This window comes from Plectropomus leopardus, chromosome 4, assembly GCF_026936395.1.
Source record: "Plectropomus leopardus strain MGB_pleo_1.0 chromosome 4, ASM2693639v1, whole genome shotgun sequence".
NCBI lineage: Eukaryota > Metazoa > Chordata > Actinopteri > Perciformes > Serranidae > Plectropomus > Plectropomus leopardus.
The window spans coordinates 34,739,887-34,760,334 of NC_142179.1; the positions used below are offsets into that span (position 1 = coordinate 34,739,887).

Genomic DNA, 20,448 nt, shown 5'->3' on the forward strand with positions numbered 1-20,448 from the left:
ACTGTAGTGAGAGGTAACCAGTTGGTGCACAGTAAGTAAGTAAGTTAAGGTAAAATGACTCGTAATTTTTCAAACCCCCTAAACGAAAACAGGAGAGTGTAGTGGCACTGATAATAAAGCAGGTTAAGAAAAGGAGGGGTGGTTGGGCTGTCAGCATGAGAAGAGCGGCGATGGCAGCAGGCACTTACTGACGTGGGAATACTGATGAGCCTAATTTGAGTCAATGAATATGAAATATGCATCAGAATTATGATCTGTGATGAGCACAAGTGAAGGAAGAGGAAATAAATCTGCATTAACTAGTCAGTGTTTAGCTGTGACACACATTAGTTCATAGACTTTCAAAGCTCCACCTCATTTGGGTAATTTCAGTAAATTATACCTGAATTACACTAAAGGGGCTCAAAGCAAAAATCAGAACGTATGAATTATCTGGACTCCATTCTCAACATGGAGGTGGCTGAGCCGGCAGCTAGCAGCTATATCCATAAACAGGGCTTAATAGGCCGCAGCACTGACAGAGCCAATGGTGCTAACTGGCAGGAAACCAGAAGATCTTTCTGCGACAATGTCCCAATATCATCACTAACAGCTGCATATGCACAGTGCAAAGTGGCAGCCATGAGCAAGCTAGCATGCACTAATACTCACATGCTTCTGGACCAGTTACCACAACAAACAGCAGTGAGGCTTGAATTACAACTAGGGATGTCAGTGTCCTCTTATTTTGCTTTCAATAGGCAGACAACCATTCTTCTTCAACTAGGCTACAAAAGAATAAAGAAGACAAGAAATACAGATGGCCTTTCCTTTTACTCTGGTGCACCATTGCTGTAGGGTGAGGCCCCACTATACGCGACTTCAGCTGACCAAAAATCTGCTTCCATTCATTGTGTGTTACGAAGCGACTGATTTTCTGTAAAAAGCATGCTGGGATACTGGCGACATGAACAAAGCTGGCTGCGTAACTAGAGTTTTAGTTAGTTTTAGCCCTATTTGAATTGCCTTAAAGACGCTATGTGTAGAAACTAAAATATAAACAATATAAACAATGTGTAAAAAATCTCATAATTCCTCTGAAGACACCTCAAGGACCCCTACGGACCCTGCATCTTACTTTACAAGGCCCCCTCTGAGAAGCTGTCTCTATAGAGATAAATAAACTCAAACCTAGTTGTGAAATGTTTGGTCAGATTAATGGTTCCTCTATTACAGGGAAATTGTTTTGCAATATTTAGATGAGTGTATATTGACACTGTACCTCTTTGAATAATTTAAGTTCATTTTAAGCCTAGATGTCAAAAAGTGCACAACTCACTGCTACAGTAATGTTACATTAACTCTCTGAAACCTAATCAATTTGGCTGTCAAAAACATGAAAAGGAAGAAATTAACAACCAGAAATGACCCCCAAATTAATGTGAAAATAATAATAAAGTTATAAGAAAATTACCTGATTTTTTAAAAATATGTATCTTTTTCTGTAGGCTAATTTTAAATATATAATTATAAATATGGATTTCTTGATATTTTTCCCTAGTTATCTAATGATACCAGAATCCTACTGTAACAACAAGCATAAGCATAAGTTTATATTTAACAACTGCAGCAGATGTTTAACAGGATGCTGGATGTGACTGTTCTGACACTCATAATATTCACAGCTGTCCTTTTGTAACAGACATTTACAGTGTTGTCCTGCTTGAGATTACATAATACAATTGACAAAAAAAATGCTGAATTTCAAGATATTAAGAACTGTAAGAACTCACTCATTTCAGCATGAGTCATGCACCTTTATTTTTACTCACTAAACAACAAAAGTAATCTGCCTCACATTAAATAGTTTTACAGCAACACCATACTTTCTCATATTGTGGTGTTAGTGGTACCTTCCTCCCCTTAACTGGTCAGGTTCTCACCCCGGCACCTGTCTCATTTTGTGGAGCAGTCTTTCTGAGACTGTCTGTCTATTTGTCTGTCCAGCCTGAAGTTAAGGTAACAGGCAGTTGTTGCTGTGGCTTCACAGCATTTGCTGGTAGTGTTAGTTCACCAACAGCCATGCCTGTAGTCATTTAAAAAGGAAAAGGCCCTCCCTTAGGCTAGCTCCTGTCCCACAGCGAAGGTTTTATTCATTTTTCTGAGATACTGAGGCATGCTATTGGCTATTCTAAATGGATATCTATCACATTATTTTACATTTATACCGTGTTTAAGCATGTTTTATTTGTAGATTTTCATATTTTGGTGCATTAAGCATGGCCCCTAATCGTGGCTGTTTTTTCTGTATGAGCTGCATTTCCATGCACACCAATAATCCCAAGATAATGACATTAAAGCTCCTTCTTCCAACAAAAGGCCCTTTTTCATGGTTCATATTTTGTCATAAAAGAGAAGCACAGGTGTGACTAGTAACATTAACGTTGTCTCAGTTCCATTAAATGTTACAGTAGCCTTGACAGGGAGCCAGCATGCACAATGCCAGAGCCTTGGAACTGGTAAACCCAAGCAAAATGCCTCTTTATTAATGTCATTAACAGGACATATGCTTTTCCTGCCAAGACATGTTGAAATGTCTGCTGTGAGTATATCAGAGCATGTCTTAGAATTTTCATTATTTACCAACACTTTTCAGACTACGAGCTATCTCCTTGGGTTTTTGCGGAGTCCATTTATAGACTGGCATGTATTCCCCCTCTACTGAAAAAGAATGACTCAAAGGACAGTTTAATTACAGTATTTGCAGAAAGATACCCACAAGGGTATCACAGTAACATCTTGACATAGAGATCAGGTTCGAGGTTGAAACGAGAGAAACTGTGATGCTGTGGAGGAGGCATCCAAGCCATTAATCACACTATCTTCTGCAGCATGGAAACAGGAATTTTAATAGATGGATAGAACTAATGTTTTTAGTCTTTAAGCTCTGATAAGCCCTCATTACACAGCATCAAGGGAATGCAAGTGTTGCTTGATATCTGCTGCATGTGTAAAAAGATAGCCGTTTGCTAACATCATCACCATAATAACTTTATGAGACTGAATATACTGTAGGTAAATGTTATTTTAGTCTGTAATTTTAACTACAGAAAAGTATTAAAGAAATAGATTTGTTTATTTGTGTAATTACAAATTACAGTATTTGCATGTTTCTGCAAACCATGAACCACAGGCATGTTAATATGTAGAGGCTATGTTGAAACTTTACATTTTGACTGGAAATACCTTGTTTTTTGTATGAAAAGCAGCAGTGTTTTGGGATAAAACCATCACTTTTTGTGGCATTATACCAGCCGGAAAAACAACAACAATTTTTGGAAAAAATAAAGTATAAAAATAAACAAATAAAAAGCAACTGGAAAAACACTCATTGTTCACTAAAAACCACCTACATTTTGAGTGTGAAAAGTTGCTGGAGGAACAGACATGGGTTGCTAAAAAAACATCTACATTTAGGGGCTGAAAAGCTGCTGGAAAAAAAACATGGGTCACTTAAAAACATTTTTTTATCAATGAATCTAGCGATTTTTAAATTTTTTTATTGATCTAACTATTATTTTTACTATTACTATTACTATAACTATTACTATTACTATTACTATTACTTTTACACTGCAGGGCATTATTCCCCAACAAAAACATAGTCCAGTCTAACTGATAATCTGTGTTTTACAGTCTGATATAAAGTCTCTTCAAAATAAAATTAATGCAAGAGCTTGTTCCACTCAAGTAAAAGGAATGTAGTGCATCTACATTTAGCAATCCAACAGCAAAATAAATAAAACAATGTAAAATTCACATACTTTCAGGAGGAGTAACAAAACAGTTACTCTTTGTTACAGTAACAAACCTCAAATCTAGCAGTCCAATAAAACATCTTACAGTAAAATTAATGCAATTTGAATATCACTATAACTTTACTCTTACAGAAATAATTCTAACTAGTAAATTCCTCCTGCATCAAAATAGCCCAGCCTTAACTGGCCTGTTTCACACAGCGCGCGTCAGGAGCACAAGACGTCAGCCTCGCCGTGCAGCAGCGTATTTCATGTGTGTAGTGTTCACACATGCAGCGTTTTTGCTACATCGCTGCCTGCTGCTATGAGTGCTGTATTTCTATTTCTACAAGCACAAGCTTCTGCACAGCCGACAACCTGATCCTGTAAATGTGGAAGCGGGGAAGTTGAAGTAAAACAGCTACAACTCTTTGTATTTCCTCATCACTGACAGAGAGACTTTAAACTGCAGTAGAAAGAGGTACGGAGTCAATATAATCATTCAGTTTTTCAGCAGTCTATTCCTGCTGACAAACGCTTCTGTCACGTGTAAAAAAAGGACGAGCCACCGTTTATCTAGTGTGCTGCAGCTGACACGCAGCTTCCCTGTCAAAACAAAAGCCCTCGGACAGCGTCTCTTGTTGACAGAATTCCATCAGTTGCTCATACAATGCATTTTGTTTTGAAACATTTACAGGGCCAGGGTGTCGGATGTGCAGGAGCTTGCACAACTTCATGAATGAGTGCAATTTGTGCTTTTAAATACAGAAATACAGCACTTATAGCAGCAGGCAGCGATGCAGCAGCAATGTTACAACAATGCTGTATGTGTGAACACCACACGCATGAACCAAGCTGCTGCTTGGAGAGGCTGACGTCTCGCTCTCATGACGCGTGCTGTTTGAAACAGGCCTTACATCCTTCTTGCGACACGTTGACACACGTTACGTAAATCAACATATTTACGTAATCGATTACATCGATTGTGTTGATGCGTCACCACTGGCACTAAACCACGCAAATATGACGTTTTTGTAATTTATAGAAATACTAAATGCCGACAGCAAAGGTCAGCACAGGTGTATCTATCTAAAGTTTTCTCACACTGTCTAGCTTTAGCCACCATAAGCTAGTGGTCATGCCAGACAGCCATAGAAGCAAAACTCTTTAGTGTATTGTATTAAGATGTGTGTTTTACACCCCATGAATCCAACTATTAAATTGAAAGAGGAAAAATGTAATATTTGTTATTTTCCAAGGTTTCATAGTCTTGCTTTAATTTTAGATTCAGAAGTTTCATATTGTACTTTGGCAGTTTGTTAACACAGCAGCTGCATGTTGTCGCCTTGAGGCATCTCAGGCTTTTAGAATAGTTTCTCACTCTTATCTGTCAAATCCACTGATTAGCTTCCTCCCTGCTGGATGCTGCCTGTTGATGTTGCATATAAAATGAGCTGACGAATATCACCAAGTTACCTTTCCCTTGCATTTTTCCCCGACACACAGAACAGCAAACTGAAGTTCCAAATTTCATTTTGCCATTATCACGCTTACGACAATTTCACAGCACAGCAATCACACTATAATGAACTTGCAAAAGCAATTAAAGCCTCTTTCCTGCAGAGGGACCTTCATGAATACAAGAACGACGGTTTTCTCACAGCCTCTAATCACAGAGCATTCCAGCCGAGGTGTCACATCGGCTTTGTTGTTTGCCCGATATCCCTTCAGGAGGCCTCAGTCGGGTCGTCTAATAAATACGCTTCGACCTGACAAAAGCTAATGGGACTTAATTGATATGACCCGCCACTGCTTCTCTCACACTTCAAATCACAGCTTCAACTTGAAACCAATATCTGAATTAGCTCAACATGTATTGACTGCAGACCTACAAAAGAATTCATCCAATATTTTTAGGTTAACAGGTGGGCTAGCCTGAGGGTCCTAACATCTCCTCAGTGATTATGGTCCAAACATAGAATCACTTAAGTCCTACTTGATTTAATTTATGAATGTGAAAAAATAAACAACTGGGGCTGAAACCCAATGTGTAAAAAAAGTTGGTATGAGGCTTTAAAAACACAATTAAAATCACTGCAACACAATTTAAAACTGAATCAGGGTTACTGAGCTTCAAAAAGCTCTTAATTTTCATTGCATAACATTTAATACATCAAATAAGAGGAACAACAGGCCAAAAAAGCAGGTGTTCAGATGAGATGGAAAAAGAGAGCAAATGTTATGTTGGCTTGTAGCGTAAGTCTTTAATGCAGTTGAACAAGGTATAAAAGGGAAATCTGGTGATCAGTGGCTTAGTATCACACTTCCATGAAGTATGAGAAGTCAAGAGACAGATTTTCTTTTTTTAATATATATCCAATAATATATCAAATTTACTATGGTGTTCAGCACCACAAACATTCATTCCCAACATACATTTCCCATGATGCAACCTAGAAGCACATCATTAGAACAGGAATACTCAATGTGCTTTTCTTGGGGATCACATTTGCAAAATGACAGGAGGCCAGGGGCCAGTCAGAGTAGGTACATATAGGTTTCAAGGGTTTTAGGACATCTTTATGATTTTAGGACATTTTTAGGGTTTTAGGATGTATATAGGATTTTAAGACATTGATTTTAGGACGTTTCTAGACATTTCTGGGATTGTGGGACATTTCTAGATTTCTAAGACATGTTAAAGATTAGGACATTTTAGACTTTTAGGGACATTTTAGGATTTTAAGACATTTTTAGGATTTTAGGAGATTAGAGGCTCAGCTAAGACCTTTGTGGAGAGTTGCGGGGAATCCTCCATGGCAGAATTTTTTTTTTAGGATTATTTTTTGGGGATTTTTCCCTTTATCGATAGGACAGCTGTAGAATGACAGGAAATGTGGGAGAGAGAGGGGGAATGACACACAGCAAAGGGCCACAGGCTGGAATCGAACCCGGGCCGCTGCATAGGCCTTGGCACATGGGGCGCACACTCTAGCAGGTGAGCTATAGGCCACCCCAGAATGAATTTATCTTGCCACCCTGGCACCCAATCGGGGACAAGAAATTAAGCATCACTGCATTACAACCTCCCTGCATGATTAACAGCTAAACAGCTTTCAAACACGATGTCCGCCAGTTGCAGCTATGTCCTTCTGTTATGAATTTGTAGTCAATCAATCAAACAATTGACCATCCATCCAACTTATTACTTGATTAATTAACTGACAACCTTGTCAGTGTCACTGATTCAGTATCCAAATACCTCCCCCTCTGTTCCTGAGTTCTGACATTGAGTGTAAGCCACATAAGTGTTTTGCAGAACATTTTGATGTCACTGTTGACCACTGACCTCTTGGATATAAAATGTCAGAACTTCATCATTATATTCTATAAGACAATTAGTGTGAGTATGAACTCATGGCCAAGAACATGTTTTATAAGGTCACTGACCTCATACCTTAACCTTTGACCATTAGATTCTAATCAGTTAAGTGGAGGCTAGTAAGCTAGTGGATTTTTGTGCTAAATTTGAAGAAATTCCCCCTAAGGCATTCTTGAGATATCGTATTCATGAGAACGGGTGGATGTACGCACGTCCAGATGGACAGACGGACAGACAACCTGAAAACATAATGCCTATAGCCTGAATGATCACTGGCGCAGAGGCATAAAAATGACTAATGCTGTTGATTCAATTTCGATCCACTTTATTTGATTTTAAAGAATTTTGATTTAACAATTTAAAAGGCCTAGTTTCTCAATTAGCTTCTCAGTAAGGATGAACACTTGCTTTAAAACAAGTGCTTGCAATTTTAAGTTTGAGGAGTTTGGGGTGTATCACACAAAATTTAAAACTGTTTTGTTTGTGCCATAGTTTGAATTTGACAGGGCTCAATTTGATAGAGTTGAGGACCTGTAATTTTGTGAACCAATAACAGGTTGACAGCATTTGAATTGCTTCATTACCTTGCTTAAATTTAAGTTTTAAAATGCTGATAAAACTAAAACAATTTTCCCCAAAGTTAAATTTAATCATGACTCATTTTTGTTATGAATATTTGATGTTTTTAAGAAATAAGTAACTTTAGACTCCAAGTTTTCAGAGCCTTTAAACTAGATGGTAGCACTTTGACTAATAACGATTGGTACCAACGTGTGATATTTTGCAATCAAATGTCAGCATGGGTTTTTCTATTTTCATTGCAAACTAAAAGGTATTCAGTGTTCCTTTCCAGAATTTAATGAAACTCTCCACTCTCCACACAGACTAAGGACATTCTTTCAGGGTAAGCTCTTTAAGAAAAGGTGACCCATAACAACTACTCAGCAATGATAAACTCTAATGTAGATGCCCTGAAATTAAATATCAATTTAAAAAAAGTTATTTAAAGGCTGAAATATTCAAATGTGCAATAAATTTGCAGTTTTATGACCATTTTGTAGCTGCAGTCAGGGAGGAGCTACCGCTGTAACACTATTTCAGAGAATGTGATCATAGCAGAAAAGCATTTGAGAATCAGTCCTATACATTTCTGTGAGTGGTGACTCGTGAAACTGGCAGAATTTGTGCTGATGTGGTACAGTATGGCCCTCCATCTAGCACTGCAAGGAGCTTAAAATGAGCACATACTGCACATATTGCTTGGCCCAGCTCTGATTACTGAAGCTGCTTTGCCTCTGTTGGCTTTTAGGCTTAAACCATCTGAGGCCACACTGATATTCTTACTGAAGGTCAGTCTAAGAAGCTGTAGTCAGGACCTGAAAGCATCTACATACACAGTAAGACTCTGCATTAATGCATGATGGTAGATCCTTCCTTTTTTCTGTGAGTGAAACAAATACTGTATCGTGTCTTAAATATAAAACTAGAAAGGCACTGAGAGAGCACAGACCTCTGCCAAAGCCAAGAGCCATGCCTTACAATAACATGGACCTGCCCTATGGTTCAGACCCACTCCAATATATGTGTTCTTCCTTGACCCATGCTGCACCCTTCTATTCAAAAATATAATTACACTTTCCAGGGATACTTAATGACACATGCTTTCTGCAAATGTACAGTACCTGTGGTTTCCAGCTAAATTCAAACTTACCTCTTACCTTGTTGGTGAAAATATGTGTTAACATAGAACACGATGCCTGCACTCTAAGAACAACTCTGCACCATCAAAGTTATAGAAAGTTTTTTTTTCAGTGGATTCAAGCAAAGAATTTAACTGAGATATAGATTACATGACAACTAATGGTTTTACTAGCAGCTACTTATCAAATGTCTACATATATATAAATATATATATACACGACGTAGTTGTGTTATGAGAGCCATAATAGAAAGGCAAGCCCCTTTAACACGGCAGCGGCCAGGTATGAGATTTCTAGGGAGGGACAGTCCATGATTTCACAGAGGAATTGTGGATCCAAACCTTTTGAAGAATTATGCAATGCAATAACATCAACAAGCACATAGCCATAGCATCATCTGACCTATAAGAGCCAAAAAAAGTGTTTCCATTGCCATATCCGCAATTTCAATTTGCACATTTTGAGGATCTTTGGAAACTTGCCTATTGATTGGGAACAAGCCTTCTCAAGTGGGGAGACTCGTTGGTACCCTTAGAACCAATTTTTCATTCAGATATTTTGAGGTGAGAGTTCAAGGGGCCCCTTTGAAAATAGCCAAGCCGTCCCTTGCCAAAATTTTGCCTAAATTTGGAATGTTATCTCGTCCCCTTCCCAACAAGCTATGCTGACATGGTTGGTACCAATGGATGCCTTAGATTGTCTAGTTTTACAAGATACAACAACTTTCTTAAAAACGGTAATTAAAGATAGCAGAACTGTGGTGGATGTTTACTTTTAACGTCATGATAAGCAACCTGCACATTTGATTATAGGTGTTTGAACACATTCGCCAGGAGTGGTAGTAATTTAATGAAACCACTGCAGCTGAGTGGTTCATCCAGTTTCTTTATCACAATAGTGGTATGACAAGGTAAATGTAAGCACATACTAAAAACTCTAGGTTCTCACTGGTATTTTTCCTGTAAAAAGTACATTGTAATGAGAATTAAAAAAACTGTGAGCCCTCTTTTACAAGTTGTACAAAATCACCAGATGGCTGCACAACCTTGCTCTCCATTACATGTTAACACTGGCTGGAAGAAAGTCATAAGGTTTATCTTACCTGTGTTGAGGTCCTTATACTCCTGGGAAAAATGCTCATTCTGGTGTACCCATTCCCCATTGCATTTGAAGAAGATCTGTAAGGCGGGCGCGGCTCGACAGTACAGCTTAATGGGGTTGCTCTTGACGATATAAGCATCCTCCGGCTCCTGGATGAAGTGTGGCAAGGTGCCCTGCACTGAGGGTAGGGCGTCAGGCTGAGCATCCCCTGTGGCACCTGCAAACCCAACACCTCGGTTACTCCATCATCCCAAATCTCTTTCACATGAAAGGAACAATAGCTTGTCTGACAGAAACAAAGGCAAATCCCTTTCAGTTGGATGCACAATTTAGCAGTGAGAAACACTTTCAACTGCAGTTTTTACTTTAAAAAAAACCATATAACGGCAACTGCTTGCAAATTCAAAATGATTGCTCCATGGACAATGTTTTGAATTCAAAGGCCAACATATTATAGACAGGCAAAGAATACACAGAGTACAAATGGTCCCCCATTCTAGCAAAACTGTTCTCCTCAGAGCAATTTGCAGATGAATGAAATCAGAGCGAACCAAGTGGAGAGGAATTAGGAGGGACTGATTACCCAAATTGTGGCTGTGGAGTCTGAATACATCTTATCTCAGCCACAAGGCCCAGATTTTGGTCCACACATAAACAGCCTTTGTGCTGCCGCCAACATGCCACCGTGTCTTTAACGACAATTCACAGCAGGTTAGCCCCTTTCTTTTAGTTAGGCGAGCACCCAGTCCAGTTCACAACCAATTGTTTGGCGTGGCAGCTCATCGATCTGAACACAGTTTTGAAAACACAATCTCAGGTTTTGAGAGCTTGACTTTGTTTAGGGTAATTTGATTTTTTTGACTTTGAAGGTAGGTCTCAGCCTCACATGGTTACCTGGGCTCGCCTCCTCTGGGTGAAGCACAGAGAGCTCTGCGGGCTGGGGGAAAATAAGGAACAGGATGTTTGTGATCCTGCCATCCACGGGATCCTTCTCAGAATTACACCTCAGTCCCATCAAGGCAGCTCCAGCTAAGCTATTCAGTGCCGTAAAAGCCCATGAAAGCTATTATGCCCCACCATCAAATCCAATTCTGTCCCCTGAAATCGAATCGGCCCTCTCACCACCTCTCTCAATCAATGTTGTCCTTGTTAAATGGGTAAATGAATGGATGCAGGTGTAAAGAGAGGCCACACATAAAACAAACAGGCAGGGAGGTGAATGAATGGAAATAATATGCTGACATTACCCACTGCAGGACAGCTAGATGTCTTTATCATAGTGATACTACACACATTTCCTTTAGCTATTCATACCTCCATTATAACCTGTTTTTTTTTGTGTTCAATCCGTCCTGAAAAAATGAAAACAGCCAGGCACTAACAGGACTGATATATTATGATCAAAACTTCCATTAGGCGGCATAGTAAGTAACATTATATGTTAATGTAACCTATACATTCATGGCATGCAGAGAGATTTGTTTTGTGGAGGAGGAATTACATGTGAAACCTTGTGATATAACGGAATACCAGACATAGTCGAAATGTATAACATTTACGTTTGTTACTGTTAAAGTATTTTTGAATACCAGTAATGTTTTTGTGTAGCCTAATTAAAAATCAGTAATTTAAAACAAGCATTGTACCTACTTTTCCACATTTTATGTCACATCTGTTACAGAGTAAAAACAAAGGTCACATGAAAAGGGGGTGTGGGCACTATGCTTCTGCATATTACTGCATATTACTGTGGTTAACCTTGGCTGCTCTGCACTGAGGACCACCTAGGTCTGGTGGAAGCCAGTTAGCCCACCATACATTCAGCACTAGCCTTGTTAACACTGCTAACAGAGGTCAAGACACTGCTAACAGAGTTTTGTGGTCAAGAATTTAGCTGTTTACTCAACGGGCTGACCTAGGGGGAGGCCATAGAGTGGGCACAAAGTTTTCACAGCAAGCCTGTTCTCACACTATTAGTCACAACATTGTTCAGTCTCAAAATTAGTGGTGCTGCTAGCTAGCTCTCACACAGCCAAGGCTAACATTAGCTAACCAGTGGAGACCAGAAGGTGGGCAGTGGGCGCTATATTTCTGCAAATTTATTTGGTTAGCATATCATTTAGCCACTGGTTAACGTGAACTATGTTAACACCCTAGCTTTGCTGACACTGGTAACAGAGCTAATAGCAATAAATATCTAGCAATGTTTAAGGGTATTTGCAGCTCAAAATTAAGCCATTTACTCACCAGGCCAACCTGGGAGGAGAATGGGCGCAATGTTTTCACTGCATGGGTCATGGCATCATTGCCCTGACAAATAAGTGGTGTCACTAGCGAAGTCAGAATTGTCAAGACAAATCAGATTTTAAGTATTAAAGTTTAATCAGGGCTCAGCATTCGTTGTGACAGCATCACTCGTGTGATATAGTAAACAAGCTAAACAACAACAGATCCTAAATGCGCACAACATTTTTTGCTGAAACTAAATATCAAACAAAAGCCAAAGACTGTGTCATATTAAGTTGCTATAAGCTGTAAATTCACCACTTATGAGCAGAAGAGAGAAAATAATGTTATCTTGGCACCTTGCAGGGCAGAGGTCTTCCCCCTCTGTGTCGCTGCAGCCTATACCAAAGAGTAGCATGACAGTCTAGAGCACTTACTCAGCAGCGAAGTCTGAGGACCAAAACATCCCACAGCACACTGACCAGCAAAAATACAACTGACTGATGATTCAAATCAAATGATTCGGTGGTGTACAGCACAGAAGAGTAACAAATTCAACCCATAAGGCCAACATGAGTAACCAGTCAAAAATATTACAGCAGTTAACCAGTTTATGATTAACCAATGACATCCCTATGCAGAACAACATAAAAAACATTAGAAATTATGTCGTTATGTGAAATAGTAAAGATCAAAAACACTGAACAAAACAAAAACATTTACAATACACCTTTCAAGGTCTTTCATCTTTCATTGTAGACAATCAAAAGTAATTGTACATTTGTGATTATACATTGACCAAAAAGGTCGTTCACGGCACAAATTGTCTTTTTGGTGAAGGTGTATGATTGAAATAATGGTGTTTGCTGACCCATCAACCACTTCAACCTCATCCCTACACAGACTTTTTCACTCTTTATACTATGCATGGGGTTAAAACAGTAAAATGGCTCATTATTAAAGTAACAAAAACAACAATTCTTAGTTCCAGGTAATTATCCACTATGGAAAACATCTGTATGAATTTTAAATTCCATTTCTGCCAGTATGTCCTCCTAAATCCTTTTAAAGACGTATTTTTACGAAAGGCATTCCTATAATCTCTTTTTTATAGATTGTTTTATTAATATATGGTACCTGAAATTGTAGTTAAGTCTTGCATTGCCCTGTTTTGATTTTGTTCTCAACCACTGATTTTAAATTTTTCTTCTGTGTTGTATTTCTGTTTTTCCAACAATTTTTCTTGTGAATTGTTCTTACATTTTTTCTTTTGTGTGGTGTTCTATTTTTTTTTCCTGTGTGTGTTTTCTGATTTTTATGTGTACAGCACTTTGTAACGTTGGTTCTGATAAGTTCTATATAAATAAACTTTATTATTATTATTATTAAATCCTACACATTGAACCTTTAACAAAGACTGGAATAAAAAACAAATGTCTGGCTCTGCTTCATTATATTTTATCCTTTAAAAAAACCCAACCCAGTTCATTCTATGTATAAACAGAATAAAATCATTAACATCTGTTGCATGCAGAAAGACTTAGTTGTATAGGCAGTTAACTGAAATGAGATATGACAAGTGTAGCACATAAGAAATACACAAAACATGCAGGTACAGTGTGACTGTGATGAAAACACGACATTATGCTCAAAACCAGCAATTTCTACATAATCAGTGAAAAACTGGGTGATAGGGACAAAAGTGGATGACGGGTTCGGGGAACGTGTCTGAAATCAATTCATTATTTCAATCTGCATAGGAACTCGGGCCAGTGCACACATCTGATGCAAAACTGACTCCTATCCTGACATTTCTAATTTCTTTCTGGCACCACTTCCACCCTTGTTGTTTTTAATACATTTGTAGCCATTTTCGTATTCATGTCATACATGGCATTTAAAAAACAAACAGTGGTGAAAGAATATGCTGTGAAGAAATCAATGTGGCTGGGGTTTCTTAATGTTGAAAATCACAGGCAGCCCTGCAATTTAATCCGAGTTTTGCTCTCAGAGGGCTGGCAGTCTTTCTTTGTCCATCTACAGACAGTATATAACCACATGTGGAGGCAAGCTATTACACCAGCTACCACAAGCTGTTTTCCACACACTGAGGTTGTCTTCATCTCAGCCCTTTGCTGTATAAATTATACATCCTCTGCATCACACAGAGCCTGGTTCTTTTCCCTTTCCTTTCCCTTTTTTTTTGTTAAACAAAGACCAGTTTAAAATGACACCTTGCAGGTAATTATCGTTCTCATCTTCAGGCAATCTGTTGGATTTGCAAAGAATGTAGGAACTTTGTGTAACCTGGTACAACCTCTGCCTTGTCAACACCTATCTGTAGGAGAGCTATTTTCAAAGGAACGTTGCCAGTGCCTGTCTGCACACTGTGCTGTGACTCTGGCAAACTTTGGAGGCGTTTTCTTCCAAAAGAGCAAAGTTTCTCCTCTGGGCGTGCATTAATAAGAAAAAGCACACAGCTCTTACATGAGCAGATGTTATGATCTGACTACTTAACTAAATTCACCAGCAGAATTTCATTTTTAGATATATAAATATAAAGGTGAAGCACTTACAATTGGTATGGATAAATAATGGCTACTATTAACTGCAATGCAATTTCAACAAAACAATGGGTATTACATCTACTCTTAAATGACCCTGCGAACTGGAAGGTGGATTATTTAGGAGATGATTACAGCAGCAGCTGAGAGAAGAACACTCACAGAATATTTCCTGCCTTTATCATGTTATCATTTACTATATATTACCACTTTAAAGACAACATACCTTTCAGTGGATAAGGAGGTTTTTAGATCTACAAAACACAGATTTAAAAAAGTCAAACATGCATGATGGTCAAGATGAAAACACAGCAGCTTCATGAGCCCCTGAACAGCTTACGTTTTCGAGCTTTATACCTAAAAATAGCCAAAGACAAGTGTTACCTTAACTCCAGTGGAGATGACAAGAGACAAAAACCACAGTTCTCTTTCTGTGCAAAAATGCACAAAAATTCAGCCAAGCCAGAGTTATCCAAATACGTTAAGTTAATTTTTTTTAAAATACAAAATTCCAACCTTTCATCTCCAGAGACTATATTTCTTTGCTGGGTTGCAGTGGTTGGAAAGTAACACAGCGAACAATCACTCTTTCAATGCACATATGAGCATGTGAGTACTGGTTTGAGACCGACATGAGAATATGTGGATAACTTTCAACCATCTAACTTTTTAAGGTTATTTTTCTGTCTTTTCTATACATGTGTATGTGACACTAAACTAACCACGATTTGATTCAGAATCCATTCTCCAATTCTCAAAACGATCTCAATTCAAAATCAATTCCCGATTTAAAATATAGGAGGTATAATTTCAGGATCTACCCCAGTCTGTTTTGCCAGTGGCATATTATGTTATGAAAGCAAAGTATGTATGATTTTATGGAGGTTATATAATGTACAAGCTTTTTTGTTGTAGAAAACCTTTCTCCCAAGTATTGGGAATCGGGAAGTGAAAAATTAACATTGTAATTATTAAAGTTGATAATTACAACACAGATTGAACACAGAGTTTGCATTCATATCAGGCCCTCCTGCTTGTTAGACTGTCTCCTGATTTACCCTTGTCTCATTATTATTATAGGGGCTTCCAGAGTTTAATCTAATGCATGAGGCGCTACCAATAACACAGAGCGATAGATATAGTAGGATTAGGCCAATCATAGTGCAGTTTGCTTAAGATGATGTTCCGATTTGTGAGACCAAAACAAACCTCTGACGTCTCTCCAAAGGAACCATGGAAAACCAATATGGCATTTAGCATCGATGCTAATGTACTTTTATCATCGAAATATGGATAAAATATGGACGGAAGACACCCAATATCGGATCTATCATTATGACTTTATTGAAAAAGGTCCCATGAAAACATCCGAATTTCCCAGGCTGGATACTGAGGCTTCTAAAAGAGCTACAATGCACCGTAGTCATCACTCTGAACAGCACAGCCAGCAGTTTTCACTGGCGAAAAAAGTAAGGCAATCCGACAAATGGTCTCAAATAATTAAGACTTCTCCTAATGATATCAATTTTAGAGGGCTAAGAATAGACTATATTTAGTAAATACAGTTTATTATAGATGTTAAGGATTTTTTAATCCATTCTGAATCATCAAACACGAGAATCGAGATTCTTATGTGAATCGCTTTTTTTCCCCCACCCCTAATAATTATACTGTGATACCTCACAGGCTTAATAGGCTCAGCCGTAGCTGTCGCTGTTTCAGTGCGTTATTAAATCATTAAAGTAACTAATGTTTTGATAGCCTAAAAAAATGTTCTTCAGTGTTTGGTTGTACTAAAAGACCCTCTTAGGAATCAGGTAGTCTATATTCAGTTTTCCAGTAAGTAGGCCTTCATTTTGTTTTAATGGTTTTAAGTCGTTTTCTTTGCTAATGAAAATTAGCAACATCACAGTTAACATTAACTGCAAATACACCATAGTAACCAAGTTGGCAGCTAGCATCAGGGTTATCTCCACCCTGTTATCCAAACATTATTACTTCTGGCTTCAAAAATTCAAATGGTGACAGCCAAAATGCTGAGCTTCAAAATGGAGGTCCACAAACCAAAGGGTGACGTCACAGCAGTTTCACCCATTATTTGCAACAGTCTGTGGTTTAGACCTTGACATTACATCATTTTAAGGGGCAAATTTGAAAATCTTGGGAATCACTTTGCCATGAGCTTCACAGTCACCAGATCACAAAGAAACTGAACACTAAAGGGAGGTTTGGAAGATGTGTAAGACAGTCACCACCATGATGAAAAACTGAATGAGGAAACATCTTTGGAAGAATGCTGGTTATTCTTCAAAGTTCCAGAGACTTGGAGAATTAGAAGCTTGGCTTGTATGTGTGTGTTTCTACCTATCTGTATGTCTGTATATTGTATGTAACACGTTGTATAACCCAATCAACTATTTTTTAGTTTTCAAAACGTGAGGGTACAAATCTCTACAACATCTTCATTTAAAGCTTCCAAAAACCTTTGCATCAATATGCTAATTTTGTCTTTATTAATTAGACATTCAAATCTTAGAGGACTACCGTACAGTATATTTAAAAAACAGGCGCCACCAGTAGAACTCTTTTTTGTCTTTGTGTTAATGTAATTACCAATAATGTCAGAAACAAAAGCATGAATGCAAGTGCTGACTACAGATCAAGAAAACAGCTTTCACTGCTTTCACAAATTTATATGAAGCCATGCTAATACAACTAAAATTGTTCAACCAGAGAGAAACACTGCTTCAGCATAATTTAAAGCACTAACACATTTAATGGTCGGGGCATGTAATTCTCCTCCATCCAACACCTTCCTCGCCATTGAGCATCCTTACTCTAATCAGCTAATTGCTGCTATGATGAATAAAAATAACTCGACACTGCCCAGCCCAGACGAGCCTCTCCATTCTCCATTCTCTCTTTTCTTTTTTTTTCCCCACATTGCACGACAACTAATGATGCACCCGCTCCTTTTCTATGAATGTTTAAACATTCAGCACCTCCAAAGGTAGCAGATAATTGGAACAAGGTGACAATCCATGCTCCATAAACCTGGAGCCGTAGCGCTGGCTGCTCCACTCGTGATGGATGCTCATAAATATCAGCCTTAATGAAGGAAATGACTGTGGCGCCAATAAGTCACTTATTTCCTCATTACGCTGGTTAATTTTAACACTGCCTCTAAAATGCTCCCTCACCCTATCTGCTGCCAGTCACAGGTTTCCACCTGACTTAACATGAGGCTCAGTGCAGTGGACCTGCAGCTGATAAATGCCCTGGGTATCAATCTGCATACAGGGACAGCGACGGCATGGCAGTGGTGCGGTCGGCTCAGGCTGGCAGACAAAGCCCCTGAGCCGGGGGACCATGTTGAACAAAAGCAGATTCAAATCAGCAATCTCTTAGAGACATGCCAGGGCAATAAGCACTACACGGTGTGTTTGGATATGCAAGGAAGGATTGGGAAAGTGCAGGGTTTAATGATGGAGTGCACAGTCATGCAGCTTTAAAAGAGCGGCTATGGACTTTTAGAATATTGCCTGTGAAACCATTTCTTTGGAAACAATCTCTGCTTGTGGACCCTTGAGACTGCTATGTTTGTTACAGCCCACAATGCCAAGGTGTTGGACCACAAACAACATATTGACAGTTTTGTGAAGTTGTTTTCTGAGGTCATGAGGTTCTCGGTGGTTTGAATATTCTCAGCCAGACTCTATACAAAAGTGCATTTTAAAGCCAAGTTTCAGAGTTTCAGAATCCCTGCATCTTTAAATTGCTGTGCTGACACCACAAGACTTTTTCTGATTTTTCAGACCGCTGTCTTGTGACATAGGAACCAATAAACCTTTCTAAGACAAGGTCTGATAACAAGACTAAAGATCTGTGGCTGGTCTGGATGAGCACAACTGACAACAAGTTTTTCTGTCCAATACCTAGAGCTGGGCATCATTTAAAAAATTACAATATCAGGACCAGTACCCCTAAAATGATACTGATACTAATGTAGTACTTCATTTGATACCCATAATCTGAAGATGATAGCAAACCTTTTGGTGGCATCTCAGCATCCAATTTTATCAAACACACACTAAACAAACACCACAGACTGTACAGGTGGTAGCTGCTGCTGCGAGAATGAAAGACAGTTATGAGAGTCAGTCCAGCCACACACACAATAACAGGGCTGACTACTAGCATTACACGCCTAACAATATAGTTAAGCTGTTCATGCATCAAGCCTAGTTTGTTCGGATCATTAAACGGCTTGGTTTTGAATATTAGCCACTGTTCTGAAGCAAATTGTGATTTGTGATATTGGGCTTTATAAATAAAATTGAATTGAAATGAACCGCTGCTGTGTTAGTTCATGCTAACTCACTGCAGATGCCGAACTGACAGTTCTCCAAGAAAAAAGGCTCTGGAGATGGCAGCAACAGAAAACTTGCTGATCCATTGGGGAGTTAGAACAATCCAGGATCAGACCCCTGGTGCAAAAAGGATAGGCTTCAGGCATCTTTTGAATGGAGATGCTGAGACACTACTTGGTAATGGGTCATTTTAGTTGATATCTTTAAGGTATCAAGTACCTCCTGCCCTACCTCTACCTCCTGCCTTCTTCCCTGCTCCCAGTTCCTTTATGCGCCTTCATTAAATACCACTCAAAGGTGCACAAATTACAAGGTCATCTTGTTTTGGGTGGATAAACAGGACTGACAATGATTGTAAAAACTGGGCAGGAAAAATAAACCGGGATTTTGGCCTGATGGTGGTTCTAATGGGAAAGTTTAGAAGGTCATCGACATCAATAGGATTCATCCTCTTAGAACTAGGAACATCTGCATAAATTTTGTTGAAATCGGACCATTATGAGACAGTCTAATGGCATGGTCCTGGGAATAGAAATGTTGGTCAGTGAGTCCACTACATCTTCATCTAATGCCATCATGTTTTTAAATGTTTCTCTTAAAGTGAAAAATTCCAAAATATAGTACATGCCCCTTACATGATGAACTGTAATAAGTTTAAAATACATTTTTATGTAGCACTATCACCAGGTTGAAATTTCGGTAACAAATTATTTGATTTAGGACAGCATATTTGCAAAATTATCTGCATCAGCTTTTCCCTGCTGAAAATGCCCCCAGCTTGACCAGCTTAAAATGATGATTGACCAGTTTGTTTGGCCAGGTATATTTTCACAGAATTTTTGAAGGTTTAGCTGGTTAAACAAGCTTTTGATGGTCACTCTAGCTGGTTAATCCATTGAAGATCCTGTAAAACTAAAGCCAAATCAATGTCCTTGAGTATGGTGAAATAAGTGTCATGAGGGGGAAGTATGAAAAGGAAAGGGCACAAATCAGTCTGCTGTCATGTGTTATGCATGAAGATAAATGTACACAGCTTGATAGGCTTGTCTAGGCTGGTCAGACCAGCATGTCAAACCATCAAAGACCAGCAAGAACTGGGTCAGGGCCATCTAAGACCATCTTTAACCACGAAAAACCAACTAAAACCAGCTACCAGCATAAGCTGGTTTTTAGCTGTTTTTTGAGCAGGGTTCTTTGTGTTTAGACTACCTACTAAATGTTAGCACATAATCACACAAAGGTAAGATGGCGAGGATCATCTGCCAAACAGCACTGTGCTGACATTGCCAATGTGAGCATGGTGGCATTGGGATTTCATCACAATATAAC

General features: G+C 38.8%; 1 protein-coding gene across 6 annotated transcripts in view; it reads right to left on the bottom strand.

The window, feature by feature from the left end:
* The window catches only part of unc5db (unc-5 netrin receptor Db), a 273,315-nt gene that overhangs the window by 147,840 nt on the left and 105,027 nt on the right, over positions 1-20,448 (bottom strand). For all 6 annotated transcript variants that reach the window (XR_015776501.1, XR_015776502.1, XR_015776499.1 and 3 more), the window contains exon 2: positions 9,961-10,176. Coding sequence is in view for 2 of the 6 variants with exons in the window: in XM_088077178.1 (XP_087933304.1) it covers positions 9,961-10,176 (216 nt within the window). In the remaining 4 variants the exon portion in view is untranslated. The remainder of the gene's footprint in view (positions 1-9,960; positions 10,177-20,448) is intronic.